The following is a 15,536-nucleotide window of genomic DNA, read 5'->3' on the forward strand; positions in this document are numbered from 1 at the left end:
ACTAGAACTTTTCACAGCAAAGGTCACCATAATTTAAAATGGGCAAAACAATGCATTTTTCCCTAGCTTTGTTCTCAGCAGTGGCTGAACCATTTTGGCTGAAATTTTCCAAACGAATTAAGCCGCAGGCAGACATACAATATGGAAAATTTCAGCCTGAATTGTTACAGGCTGTAAAAGTCATATGCCACTAAAAAGAGGGTATTATGGGAAGTTTCTAGCAAAATTAACAGACAGGCCTACAAACCACACCTATAATATAGGCTGCAATTTTCTCAGATACACCTTTGCAATCACTTTGACCGCTATGTGGTTGCACAGTGAGAGAGTAAAATTTGGCCCTATATCTAAAGAGTACAGGAATATTGAAGAGAGCTCTTTCATATATTATGTTTCATAACCTCACTTCTTTGCACCTAAAAAGCATTGCCACAAAATAATTACCCACTGACTGAATAAACATACCCCAAGAACATAGCTGTAGTTAATAGAAGAACTGTTTGTTATTGAAGCAAGAACAATCCATAATCCATCAGGGTATTTCCTAGGGATTATTGGCTGTCTAGATGACTTGATGGTCCAAGTCATTCATTAATTCCAGAGAGAGAGAGAACCTATGCCAAGGTCACTGTTTTTATAACCTGTGCCTTCCCTCTATAAAGCAAAAAAACCAAAACAAACAGGTAAAAGGTTTTGTTTCAGGCCAAATTGTGCCATCAGTTATACTTATTGATCCCACTGAAGTCCATAGGTGTGGCATATGAGTTTAGAGGACAGCCTTTGGCTTCCCTTCATCTTTTTTCTATGGCCTTGAGAACGATGAGTTTGCAATAGCACTGCTGCCCTACCAAGCCTCTCTAGGAAATGAATGTCTTTTGCGGCAGTCAATTTGGAATGTTCCATCAGAGTTTATTTATGTGGTTCCATATCACAAGGAATCGAGAACCTGAGCCCAGATTTTGCACAAGGCTTACATGAAGCAAGAAACATCTTTAGAAAAGAATCTTGTCTAGCCTTTTAAAAGAATACACGAGAACAAATCTTTCTGAATAAATTGAGTCAAAAGAAGTCAGTGACAAGAAAAATGAGGCTACCCAAACAGCCCAGCAGCAACCTAATCCCCAGAAGACACTACCGTGACTGCTTGGAAAGCACAGAGCTACATGCTGCTTCAAGAAAAATGTATAGTACCTTTCACATTTGGGCATCTCGGTGCTGAGACTGCCAGCTGAAGAGGAATCACTGCACATGTCGAGAGCGCACAGCATTTTTTGCTTCTGCTGGTTTAACTAGTTTGTTGTAAAAAATATTTGTTAGACACAAAGACAAGTTTCTGGGGAGAAAATGTCATCAGAGGTGCAACACTTGTTATGCACAAGGGGAAATCTATTTTAAAATATTTGTATGAATTGTAAAGTAATTGATAATAGAGTTAATAATTGATTTAATACATAAGCCATGAATTAGCTTTTGGAACCATTTGATGGAGTAGTATTTTGAACAAGCGAAGAATGTTTTGCCAAAGGTTCATCAAGAGAATGGCCACTGACAATGGCATAGGATGAGGCAAAGCAAGTTGCAAAATGTACAGCTGCTCCTTTTCTTAGTAAAGTTATTCATGCAAAGCAGGAATTATGCAACAAAGCTTAAAAAGAAAGTTTCACAATATTAATATAAGATGAATGTGTTTTAAAAATTCCAAAAGACCATCATTTCATGTTTGATTGCCCTCACTGCTTAGGAAGGTGCGGAGATTTTCAGCATCTAACTCAGCGGTTGAAAGATTCTATGACTATGAAAAGGAAAAATATATTGTGCTCTATTCCTGACTCATTCCAAAGAACTGTAAACTCCCTGTTCTTTAACAAATAGGTAGAAAATATGAGGACAGGCCAATGAAAGTACCTCATCATCATATAAATCCTCTCTCCTTAAAGACAAAAAGCAGAACAGTAGATGAAATTGCTCAGATATTTTTAAACACACAAAGAGCCCAACAATTCCTTTTACAGTCAGTACAGAGAGAGTCTTTCTACCGATCAAGTTATAAAATAACCATGGGAGAGTATACTGAGAACTAATACTCATAACATGGTTCTTTTATAGACATACAATTCCAGATGGCAATGCAAGACTTTTCACAAACTGATTTTTTTTTTTTATTTTAAAAAGCAACTTATTTTAACATGGTCTAAAAGAAGATGACCATGGGAGCTCTGCTTTTAAAAATATGTTTAGTCCTTTGCCTCTTTTGGCCTCTAACACTATTATAACTGGGCAAGTAGAAAGAGACATATACAGTGCAATGAAGATATTGTAAAATGATTCATAATTTTTATAATCAATGTTTCACCCAGCATATAGACAAATATACACACACACACACTACATCAACAGAATGTGATCCAGTGAGAAAACAGTAAGATGTTAGGATCATGATATTACACACCCAAAACTGTTCACGTATGCGGTATTTTGCCACTGAAATATAGTATCTTTAAAAAAAATACACACAGGGAGAAAAGAAAAGTTGCTCATCTCCACCATCTGATACATCGATCTCACAAGGAAATGGAGAGCAAACAAGAAAGGCATTGTTGCTACATATGATCAATTTAATTATGGGCCCAATTCTTCTCCATGCCCTTCCTTACTTGGTTTAAGTAGTGCCTTACTCTAAGAGTAGACTTACTGGGTGAAATCTTGACTCCATTTAAGTCAATGGGAATTTTGTCATTGTCTTCAGTGACGCCAGGATTTCACCCACTTTCTTCAGGACTTTAATGAGGCTACTCGTGTAGGAAGCTATTACTCAATACAAATAAGGAGAAGGTAGTCAAGGGAGCAAAATTGAGACCCATATAAAAGTTAGAATAGCTTCAAATAAGGTGGCTCATAACAATTTAGAGCTAGTTTGTGCTAATACTTACTACCTAGCATAGTGTTTACTACTATTTGGTGGAAATTCTCATGGTAATAAGCATTATGCTAAGTAGTAAGTGTTTGCAAGATCAGGCCCTTGTCACTCTATGTAAAGGGAGTTCTCTTACAATTGCTCATGCCCAATAATATACCAACTCATGATTCAGCGCATATACCCTGCTAGTTCAGTATTCTTATGCCTCAAGAACTGTCTCCTTCTCTCTTAGTTCAAGGAGAGTAATGAATTAGTGTATCCAACTACAGGTGTGCACTACTTAACTATTCAGAGAATTAATCATTTACACTGGGGAAAACACAGAAACCAAGATTGTGCTTTACAATATCAATTTCAAATGCAGTGCATAGAATAAACTAGGTGCTGGGCTTGGAAGAGAATCTTACATCAACCTTAGATCCAACTTTGTAGATCCTCTTAGACGAAGAAAGCTGACAAGAGCACAGCTTTCATTTAACATCACATCTGAACTCAGTGCCCAGATGATAACACTACATAATACCATCAAGGTCAGAAACACATATGCATTTCATTTTAAGATAATTTCGGAGTGTAAAGTACCCCATTCGTAAAACCCATTAAACATAACTCATGACGATATATTCAAGTAAATCTATACTGTTCAGGAGTTTTTAATACCTACCAATATTAAAGACTTTTATTTTAAAATGTGGGTGCTGTCGACGAAACAGGGCCATGAGTAATGAAGAGGAAATGATGCATTAGTTGCAGCTAGGAAGTAACCTTCAAGTCCTCGGTGTTCCATCAGTAATTTGTTTGTCTAAATTAACAGGGTGTGTATGTCTGATTAGAACATGGTATATGGGAAACCATAGAATATTGTGAACTAAAAACCCATTATTAGTTAATGGTTAAAGTAACTGCCCTCTGAACACTTTCCACAGCTTTGAAGCTATTTGTACTTTAAAGTCATGTTAACTGTATATAATAGAATGCTCTTACATTTATATAGCAACTTTCATAGTGAAGGGGCCCTAGGTGTTAGAAATATTGGGTACAATGCTAGGCACAATCCAACAAACTTAACTCGTGAATAGTCTCACTGCAGTAAATGGGACTATTTGCATGATTAAGTGTTGCAGGATCAAGCCCTTTGTACTGTAATTCAGCTACTGGGCAGCTGCTAACAAACATCCAGTCCACTATAAAGAACCAAGTGGAAGGGAAAATTTTAAGTGAATAACTCTGAAAAACTTTGACCAACTGCTAACTTATTTTTCACATTCAGCATAAAGTTACCACAACATCCCCAACTCTGCTACTCATCTGGTCAAGGTTCATTACTATAATGAGATGAATCTTTCCACATCTAATCACTGCACATGTAACATATGTGATAGTGCATAGCTAGAGTGGGGTTCTCCCCAGCAATCAAGACAGACCATTTCTTAACCACTATTTATATGTGGCAACCTCAAAACTACAGATTCTACCAAAACTTATCATTAAAAAACAGTTGTCCTTTTTCATTCCCTTCAATATACTGATTTTGTGGCCATTGCACCTTCCATTCAAGAGAGACTAGAGTACAGAGGTTAGTTTTAGTTTAATTTGCTATGTAAATCTGACTGCTTGCTATACAAGGGCCCAATGCTAAAAGTAAGAAAAAAAATAGGGGGCTTACTAAAGTTTACTAGTATTCCTCAAGCTAAAATACCATTCAGAACACTTAGATGCAGGCACACAAATACAGATGTTTGTCCTCTTTATTTTGAAGAATAAAATATTGAAGGGATTCTTACAGCCCCAGGAACATGCAAAAAGATAGTTAGCTACAGTTTTGTGAAACAGGACTGTACTGAAATACTTGTTTGCTGGTTATATTATCTTTCCCAACCCTAACATCAGCACTTAGTCAATCTTGTCAATTTCAAATAGGACATTGCTAACACATACTTATTAACATTAGGAACTATAAATATCACAGAAACCTGAATATTTAGAGAGATAACCGATCCTCAAATGCCTACAGCTCAGAAGTAACTACTATTACTCGGGGGGAGGCGGGTGGGGGTGCAGGGGAAGTAACTGTTAATCTCTATGGCCACATAATGAGTTGTGGAGTATCTCAGCTTTGACTTTGACCCACACCACTCCCTCTCTAGCTGTAAGATGCCTCATTTCAGTACTCCACAGACAATAGCAAGCAGAGGATGTTTAGGGGTTAGACATCTTCTGCAAAGAACAGTGCAGAATGTGGAGCAGTCACTGCTATGCTGTGTAGCATACTTGCATACCGGAAACGCGATGCAAGCAGGCTTCTACAGGAGATATTCTGGGTCTTCCTCTGTGTGTCCCTCGCTAGACTGGGGACTATCTCATTATCCTGACCATCCAACCTGATATTAAATATAATTGCCACATTAACAGTTGTAATGAGTTACGTTAGTTAAGCATACATTTAAATTCAACAAGACCATATCTTCAGGCAAAACTCACACTGAAGTTAATGGGAGTTTCAAATTAGTAAAATCTCAATAAGAATCTCAGAATTGCAAGAACTCTGTATATAATGCACACGACTAAAAGTCGCCAATGACATTTGAAAATTTCTTCTGAAGTATGGTACTTTACAATCATCCTTCTTTGCAGGAACAAGCAGATACTGTACATAAACATATAGACTAATATTCTGTAGCAGCTAAAAGGCAAGCTATATTTCACCTCTCCTTTGTTAACTTTGAGGAGTGAACATATGCCCACCCTGCTAGGTCAGTACACATGATAGACTCAGATGTAAATACAGCAATACTAATTTTTCAGTGGATTTCAAGTTTCTAAACTTTGGTAGGAAAACATTCACTCCCACCCCCACTTGTGATTCATCAATTCATGACACCAATACACACAGAATTCTATAGACACATCATATTTACTATTTTTTGTGATTATTACCTGACTTCTTAAAATAGACACTGCAATTTAAAAATCACAGAAATTTAATTTTTTCAAAAATAATAGCACTGTCATCAACTGAAGTCAGAGGCATGCACTAAATACAGGTTTGAAACTGATGAATTTTTGAAGCTATTTTAAATAAATTTAAAATAAGCCAATTCTGACCAATTCCTGTTCTTTTGAATTACTATTGTCCATTACATTCTGAATTTAGCTCTGTGCAGTTTAGATACTCAATCCTTTTGCCAGTATCCTGCCACGATTCTCAAAGTACATGCAAGATACTAAGGGTGAAATCTTAGCCCCACTGAAGTCAATTATACGAAGATTTCACTCACAAGATTAATTTAAAAAAATTAGTGATATGGAAAATACAACAATTTATTCATTCATATTTATCAGAACTCCTATCCAAAACTTTTTCATTAAAGCAGCCTAGAGTAGGGATGATAGATTATATGAACACCTGGAAAAGGTAACTTTTTTTTTTTTAATTAGAAAATAAAGTAACACAAAAACTACTCAGATCACTTGTTCTTGTGAAAACGTCTTGGTATACTATTCTTCACAGATTTTAATTTTTCAGAAAGTAAAATAACAGTATTTGATATATGACATTTCAGAATTTTGTTATTTTTTCGTTTAAAAAGTGTTATACTAGGTCATTTAGCATATGTCCATTATTTTAGTCTTTTTCTTCCCCTTAAATCATCATCATCATCAAAGACAAAAAACCTGCAGACTTTTCCTGTATATATTCCCACGCAGTAGGGCTGTTGAAATAACAATGAATCAACATAGCATCATCTGCAATTATTTTAATATTATGTACCACATTTACCTTGCTCACATAAAATAACCTCTAAATAAGCATTTGCTTCATAATTTACTGTGTAGACATAAACAGGTTTAACTAGAACATAAATATATCACAGCAAGACTGGATGCTTAGGCAAGCGTATGCCGTAGCAGGCCAGTAATGTATCTGTGAAGGATAACAATTAGCACATTTAAAATACCTAATCTACTAAACTGTTTTTTATTATTGAAGTAGTTATGTTTACATCTTTACTTGCACTGATTAGCATCCTTAAATATTTGCATGCAAGACTGAAACCCTACAGCGCCTTGCAACCCACACAATCCTCTACCACTAATTTCTGACTTCCTCAACCAAATGTCAATTTCCTTTTTCCTTCTCACCCCAAAACACAGTTCTGCCCAAAGAGTTTTAATACCCTATCATTAACTCATTACATGTGTGCACAATCCCAAACCCGCTATTACATATTGCTCCGTGCTCCACCATCATGCTGCCAAACATGGCTGCATCATGTCCTTCTTGTGTTTAATGTGTGTGTATTTTCTTTTTCACCTCTTAGGATTCCTTCCCTTGTCCTACATTTGCATGAGGGCACCAATAAAAAAACCAAACATATTATTGTGTTCATTGTGTTTAATAGTCCCACATTTTATCTTAATCTTTCAACATAAGTCAAAATTGTTTTTAAAGTGATCCTGGAAAGTGAGAGGGAAAAACATATCAGGTAAACTATACAATCAAAATGCTCTGTTTTTATTTTTTTTTAAATGTTTTCATATTTTCCCACACCAGAAATCTTTTCTAATCAGAAATATTGTCCCTCCACCAAGTATTGAACAAAAACAGTAACAGCAAAAGAAAATTTTATCATCTGCTTTTTTCCCCTGCAGCTCCTTCTCCTGAAATTGGACCCCTTGTATATAATTTCTTTCTGAACCATTCCACCAAGCCCTTACAAAGAAAAAATCACAGTCTCTGTTTTGAAAGTCAATTTCTCTCAGCTTTAGAATTCCATTTCTTTTTCTTTGTTTTTGTTTGACTGATTTTTTTAAACCCTAACCACTTTCTTCAACAACAGGACGAAAAATAAATTCTGGCAAATCTATTAGTTATTTCCCCGTATCTTTCCCACAACATTTTTAGAAACTGAAGACTTTGATAAAAATCTACTAAACAGGGTTTTTTTTAAATTGTAGTATGTGCGTTAAAATAACCGTACAACTGATACCTATCGTTACACTACACTTGGGTTTCAGTGTTGTACTGATCCCAAGTTTGCAAATAGGCTGCAGACATTTACTAAGAAGCCACGGGCTGCTTCATAAAAGGTGCAAGTTTATCAAAATATTATTCAATCTTCTTTCACAGCAGCTGCACGGAGACTGCTCGAGTGGCTGGACGGCTCAGTGCAGAGCCACTGTGTATATCCTCGGCTCGTAAACCGTTATGACAATAAATTACAACTGGGGGCTGGGCCGCGGCGCTGCATTTCGGATACTTTTCTTGCAATACGTTGGAACTTTGTAAACATTTTCTCTGCAGGGGTAGCCTCTGCAGAGGGGTCACACCCACCCTCCTCTATATGGAAAGGAAGAATAACCCTCCCCCTGCTGCTCAGCAAGGCAGAATCTTCCCCCCCCCGCGCGCACACACACACACACACACACACACACATTGCAACATAATGTCTCTGCCCTCCACACTTACCCACAGCTCGGTCCCCCAGCTCATGGTTCCAACAGATCCGAAGAGGAGAGGGTGAGGGGGGGTGGCACTGGAGAGTGGGGGGATAATTAGCCAGTGGGGTCACTCTAGCCCCTTCTTTTCCCCCCCTCCCCACAAAAAAAAAATCAACCACCCCTCCCCCCACACACAAAAATTCCTTTGGCTGCACAAAATACCCCCCCCAACCAACTCCTGGGCCTGGGTCTCTCTCCCCCCTGTTCTGTGGTGCTCACTGCAGCTCCTGCCGCTGCCTCATTTCTCCCTCCACAGCAAAATGGCCAGGGGAGCCAGCAACAGCAGCACCACACCACACGGGGGGGGGAGGAGGAATTGACAGCTCCAAGGCACTGCGCATGCGCCCTCCTCCGAGGAGGGGGGAGAAGCCGGGGAGCGAGCGTGTGGGACCGCGCAAGCGCAGGCCCGCAAGGCGGCTGTTGAGAGAGAGAGGGGCTCGCGCCACCGGTTGGAGCAGCCTCGCTTTGCACGTTCCAGCTGTCGCTGCCTCCTGGGAAGGTGGGCAAAGCGGCCACGTGCTGCACGGGTGCAATCCCATTGATTTGCACCTAAGGGCAGGATTTATTGCCCGCCCCCATAGAGATTTGTAGTGCTCCAACTGAAAGCATAGTTTGCATGCTCCACTCCCTCTAAAAGTACGTCCACTTTGCAATCCACGCGCATGGCACAGATTTTTGCACGGACCTCACTGAAGGCAGAGTTTGAAACACACTCTCTGCCTCTCCCCAGCTGCACGGGCGGTTTTGAAGAGCTGTGTGCACCCTTCGATACTGTACCTGGGCAATCATCCTTTAGTTCGTGTGTAATTGAAGGCAGGATTTCTTCTCACTCACCAAGAACAGCTTCAGGTGTGGATGTGGGTAGTTTAATCTACTTGCCTGGGACAATTTTCCAAACCAGTCACCACTCACTAAGATTGTGCATACATTATGGTAAACTTTAGGGCTCTCCTTCCTCTGACCCCTAATCTCTAGCCTTGCCCCTCTTCCTCCCAAATCTTTCTTACAATTAATTCTCCAGGTATAGTCTCCCCCTTGTCTCCTATTTCTACAGGTTTCTGTTCCCTTGGTCTCTTTCCCGATTTCTTATCACTCCAGGAGTACCATTTTTACAGTATTTTTTTTTAAATAAGGCTCCAAATTATTGTGATTGTGTTGCGGCTATGGGGGGGTGAGGGTGGGGGGGGCGATCAAATGGCTGCAGGAAAAATGGTATTTGAAGCATGTCCGTTTCATGTCATCTAGTTAACTACTGCAAATTCAGCTAGAAATTAACCCAGTGATTTCTAACAAAATCAATTGTCAACCATTTATCTCTTCTAAACTGGACACATGAGCAGGTGAGCTTTAATCAAACTATCCCTCTTAAAGTGAAATATTGACAAAATAATTGTCCAGGGCATATCAGATTTGTGAACCTTCCAGAAAACCATGCCTATTCACTCAACCCCTACAAACAAAAGATTTGTTTTGGAGTAATTTCGCTTAGCAACAGTGCACATCTTAACCAGACTCAACTGTGCCACTTAATCTGATTTTACAATTCCGTTTTCTAACCACAGGAAACTTGCAATAGTTTTAGATCACTATGTTTTTAAGTGTTATTGGGCCCATTCCAGAAAAGCTTACAAATACAAAAATCCATGGAACTCACATGAATAACAGCTACTTGAATAAGGGGTTATAAAATTGGGATTACCATTATTACATACATTTAAGAAGGTATCTGTCACTGTACAGATGGACAACTTTTAGCCAATTTATAGCAAGACAATTCCCCCAAAATAAGGGGATATACGCTCTGTGTCAAACTGAAATCACCAACCCCCACATTTGTGAAAGGACCAGAAGCAGAGAATTACTAAGAGATTCCAACACCCACAGCAAAAATGTGCACAATTATTTCACTGCATGAATATTTATCGTATCTAGTTCAATACATTTATTTAAACATAACAGGACCTGTAAGATACTACAGCAGTCACCATTATCTCTGAAAGGAAGGGGTCTATATTTTAGCAGTGAATTGTAACAAGTTAGATTCACCAGTCACCTGAACAGAGTTCAGTTTGTGTTCACACAGAGCTTTTTTGATATCAAAGCCACATTTATGTGTTTTCACCTACCATGCACTGCTGCCTAACCACAGCCCCAGTCCTGCAGTGAGTGCTGCTTGGACAGATCTTTGCACCTGGGCAGGGCCCCATTGACATTAGGGGTCTGCCCAGAGCTCGGTGCAGGATCAGGGCCTGTATTTGTATCAGTGCATTTTGGAAAGTAAGAGAAAGAGGGCACTCTAGGATGTCCTGTCGCACAAACAGCTGGAAGGGGGACAAGCCAAACCTGTTACACAAGCATGGTTAGGGAATCCTGTCCATACTGAAAGGAGAAAAAAATGCTCTGAACCAATTAAGCAAAGACAATCACATTCCAGTACTCTGGCTGGCCACAGATACAAACTTTGAATATTTAACTATGGTGGATGCAGATATACCACACATTTAGAGCCAACCATGCCAGTAACTGTGAAAACGTATTTAAAAGTTGTGGTGTGGAAAGGGGCTTGCTCTGTCCTACAAAGTGAACTAAATTATAAGGTAAAATCCCAGATATTTGTGGAAAGGAGCTCCAACAGAATAGAGTATTTTAATGTAGGGGCTGTCTGCATTAGCCTTTTCCCCCTAAAAATTTGCATGGGTTCAGCTTATGGTTGCCAACTTTCTGATTGCAGAAAACCCGAACACCCTTGCCCCGCCCCTTTCCTGACACCCCACTCCTTCTCCAAGGCCCCACCCCCACTCATTCCATCACCCCTCCTTCCATAGGTCGCTCTTCCCCACCTCACACACTTGCTCATTTTCACTGGGCTGGGGTAGGGCGTGAGGGCTCTGGCTGGGGGTGCGGGCCCTGGGGTGGGGCGGAGATGAGGAGTTAGGGATGCAGGAGGGGGCTCTGGGCTGGGGCTGAGGGGTTTGGAGTGTGGGAAGGGGCTCCGGGCTCGGGCAGGAGGTTGGGGTGTAGGAGGGGGTACGGGCTCTGGGCTGGAGGTACAAGCTCTGGGGTGGGGCCAGAAATGACAGCTTCAGAGTGCAGGAGGGGGCTCCAGGTGAGGCAGGGGGTTCGGGTGCAGGGGGGTAAGGGCTCCAGCTGGGGGTGTGGGATCTGGGGTGGGACTGGGGATGAGGGGTTTGGAGTTCAGGGGGGCTCAGGGCTGGGGCAGAGGGTTGGGGCATGGGTGGGAGTGTGGGGGCAGGCTCCAGGAGGGAGTTTTGGTGCAGGAGGGGGCTCAGAGCTGGTGCAGAAGGTTGGGGTGCAAGAGGGGATTCAGGGTACAAGCTCAGGTAGCTCCCAGGAAGCAGTGACATGTTCCTCTGACTCCTAGGCGCAGGGGCAGCCAGGCGACTCTGTGCGCTGCCCCCATCCCCTGCAGCTCCCATTGGCCGCACCTGCGCCTAGGAGCCAGAGGGAAATGCCGGCTGCTTCCAGGAGCCACGCGGCACCGGCCGCTGTGGCCAACCGCACTTTTAGCAGCCGAGCCACCAGGATCCTTTTCGACCGGGCGTTCCAGTCAAAAACCGGACGCCTGGCAACCCTAGTTCAGCTCCAGCAGTAGTAGCAATTAGCGGTGTCTACATGGGGGGCTTAGGTCGTCTTAATTACATCACACAGGACATGAACTTTTCCACAGCCCTGAGCGATAGAGTTAAGCCGACCTAACTTTGTAGTGTAGACCAGCCCACAGAAAAATAGTGGAACATGCCATTTGCAGGCTAACACAGAGTTAATTCTGCTTGTACGTAATATACCTTTCCCCTACCTTTTGTCGGTCTTGTCTATTTAGATTGTAAACTCTTTGGGGCAGGGATTGTCAATAGCTCTGTGTTTGTACAATAGGGCTCCCTTCTTGGTTGGTGTCTAGGCACGACCTTAATAAACATAATTAACAACAACAATAGCAGAAATTCTGGAAACATCTAAAAGCAAAGTGTGAAAGCCTAAAGTGCTAACAAGTTGTTAAAACTTCCAAATACCAGCTAAACCACTCCTTTGAGAACACTTAAGTTGTTTTAACCACATTGGGTCAGACACAACTCACACAGAAGTTAATGGGAGTTTTGAATTTTAATTTCAAATGGACCAGGCCTACTGTGAATGCATCACAATAAGGTATGGGCCCAGTCTTGTAAATTCTCCATGTTCAGGACTCCCATTGGTTCAGAGGTCCACATGCAGAGCATTCACAGGACCACATCCTTAGACCTTGTCTACACTGCCACTTTACAGCGCTGCAACTTTCTCATTCAGAGGTGTGAAAAAACACCCCCCAGTGCCACAAGTTTCAGCGTTGTAAACTGGCAGTGTAGACAGTGCACCAGCGCTGGCAGCCGCGCTTCCAGCACTGGTAGCTACTCCCCTTGTGGGTGTTGCTTTTTTGCAGCTCTCCCAGCGCTGGTGCCGCGACTACACAAGACAGAGCTCTCCCAGCGCTGGTACCATGACTACACAAGCCACGTTAAAGTGCTGCTGTGGCACCACTTGGATCGAATACCCGGTCAGATGATTGGCATTTACACCAGTCAGGGTCAGGGAAGATAAAATAAAGCCCTGAACTAAAGTTCTGTCCAGGGCCCTTTTATTGGGACTGGCTTGATTAACAAAAAAAAAAAAACAAGAAAATCAGAACTCTCTTTCACAGCTACCAGTGGCCTTTCCAGCTTTCAGCAAGCTAGGTAGGGAGAGGACATATCTTGCCCCCAGGTCACCACTACTGCAGCTCTTCCTCTGTACTTTTATAGCTCCTCCCAGATCACCCATGTAATAGGCATAGAACCTGGGTTCTCCTTGTAACCTCTTACACACTAGGGGCTTACAGAGCACCTTCCTAACTTGACACATGTCCCTACTTTACCTTGCAATGAGAAGCTCTTGAGACCATACCCATCTGCCAGTTCTCCCAATTGCTTCCCAGTAACAAGGGCCTTAATCTTACCGCCCCCATCTCAGCAGCTGAAACTCTCCTGACTGGGTATAAAGGTATCTATGAAAAGAGAATGGAACATGAAAGAAAAAAACACCATAGCTCGGTAAAAACAAATACTGATGAGAGGAGCTGTACCCACTGGGGATAGCCTATTTAGAGCAAGATAATGCACCCTGTCCAGAAGTTGCAGTAAGATTTATCACAGTAAATATGCCGGTATGAGACTATGATGTGGCACGCTCAACATACACAAGCCATTTCTGCTTAGTGGTAAGATGAAACCTTAATTGTAGATATGGTTTTAAAAGTTATTCAAGGGTCTGGCTGCTCGAGACTGAATGAGACACAGACTGTCACTTCTGGGTCATAGGTCCACATTTGGCCCTGGTCAGCAGGGACTGAAAATGAAATAATAGCTGTTTGGTGGACTATGAAATAAACGCATGGTCCCCATCTAGTTTCTAGTGCGCACACACACAAAACCACCACCATTAGCAGGCTTGTTTGGAGTCAGGGAGGAACAAATGACTGAGCCTACTGCAAAGACCATGAAGAACGAACAGCTCCCAGTCATCCATTGATGCAGCGTCTCTACATCAGGACGGTGGTTTATCAATGAGGTGATGTATGGAAACTTCCATTGCAGCTACCATTGTAAGCAATGTTTCATGTAAGACTAAAACAACGAGGAGTCCTTGTGGCACCTTAGAGACTAACACATTTATTTGGGCATAAGCTTTCATGGGCTATAACCCACTTCATCAGATGCATGGCTTAAAAAAAGTAGGCATCTGAAGAAGTGGGTTATAGCCCACAAAAGCTTATGCCCAAATAAATTTGTTACTCTCTAAGGTGCCACAAGGACTCCTCATTGTTTTTGCTGATACAGACTAACACGGCTACCACTCTGAAACCTGTCATCATGTAAGACTGTCATTCTGGCACCTTCCACAAGAACTAAACTCACAAAAGAAAAAATAAAAATCTAAGTTGCAAGAAAAGATGTTTGGGCCATGAATACTTTTAAGAGACAATCTGAACTTTCATAGTCATTTACTCAGGGCAACAGATTTTCAATACTTGGTTTGATGCTGAAAGGACATCTACTGGCCAGTTAAAGTAATTCAATGAGTGAAATAACCCTACAAGATGACTCAGGGTTTTTGTTTGTTTGAAAATAGTTTGACGCCAGTCCAGATTCCATCTGTTTACAATAGCATTTCCATGTTTAAATTATCATCTAGCAATTAACTTGGGAAAAGGGGAAGTAAAAGCATAACAAGGAACATAAAGTAACATCCGATTAAGCAGAAATGACTGTGCACATGACCATCTGGCACAATCATGGTATTGCATAGACTGAGATCATCTGAAGCTTCTTCTATTTTTTTCTTTGTACATATTCATCCTTCCCCACCCACTACTCCCCTCTCTAGAGATTGTTTCTCAGGGTCAGTATGGAGAAACTTGCATACCTGCTACCTTGTACAGGTGTGTGGATAACAGACTTCAACTTTCCAGAGCCTGCAATACAACACCTAACTTCATTCTTTAAAGGGTCATTCTAAATTTTAAAATAATTGTTGTAAACTATTTTTACCAATATTACTAGCAATGCTTTAGATCACTAAAAGTGAAAAAAGTAAACATTCAATTTGATTCTCACTATTGATGCTCTTTGTTTTTTGTATTATTTTCCATTTGGACAATGAACATCAGTGAAGTTAGTTCCATTTTGTTTATAGTCAGTTTCAATTTAAAACAGATTATAAAAAATCCAACAATTTAATAAAGGAGCAGAAAAACCCTTATATATTATTTTAAAGGAATTAAAAAAAAATTCCGGAAGGAGCAATTTTTAAATTCCTTTAAAAACAACACAAGGTGATTTTCTTGCTCCCTTGTTTGTGCATATAGCAGTCTTTTCAGGTTTAGCGCTAGATACTTATACCCAATTACTAATTTAAAAAAATGCAAAGCACCCATCGTTCACCCCCAAGCCCACACCCCGCCCCCCCTTCCCCCCCCCCCCCCCCCCAAGCGCACTGTCCCGCCCCCTCGTTCACCCCCAGGTCCCCCAAGCGCACTGTCCCGCCCCCTCGTTCACCCCCAGGTCCCCCAAGCGCACTGTCCCGC

General features: G+C 41.2%; 1 protein-coding gene across 15 annotated transcripts in view; it reads right to left on the reverse strand.

Moving 5' to 3' along the window:
* Positions 1–8,690, reverse strand: part of FNBP1 (formin binding protein 1) — a 150,144-nt gene extending 141,454 nt beyond the window's left edge. For 7 of the 15 annotated variants that reach the window (XM_034793268.1, XM_034793265.1, XM_034793266.1 and 4 more), the window contains exon 1: positions 8,388–8,689. In XM_034793268.1, coding sequence (XP_034649159.1) covers positions 8,388–8,411 — 24 coding nt within the window. In that variant the 5' untranslated portion in view covers positions 8,412–8,689. Of the gene's footprint in view, positions 1–8,387 lie in introns of all 15 variants that reach the window. The other 8 variants (XM_034793257.1, XM_034793264.1, XM_034793258.1 and 5 more) reach the window with 2 other exon arrangements.
* Between the last annotated feature and the right edge of the window lie 6,846 nt (positions 8,691–15,536).

Source organism: Trachemys scripta, chromosome 17 (genome assembly GCF_013100865.1).
Source record: "Trachemys scripta elegans isolate TJP31775 chromosome 17, CAS_Tse_1.0, whole genome shotgun sequence".
Classification (NCBI taxonomy): Eukaryota; Metazoa; Chordata; order Testudines; family Emydidae; genus Trachemys; species Trachemys scripta.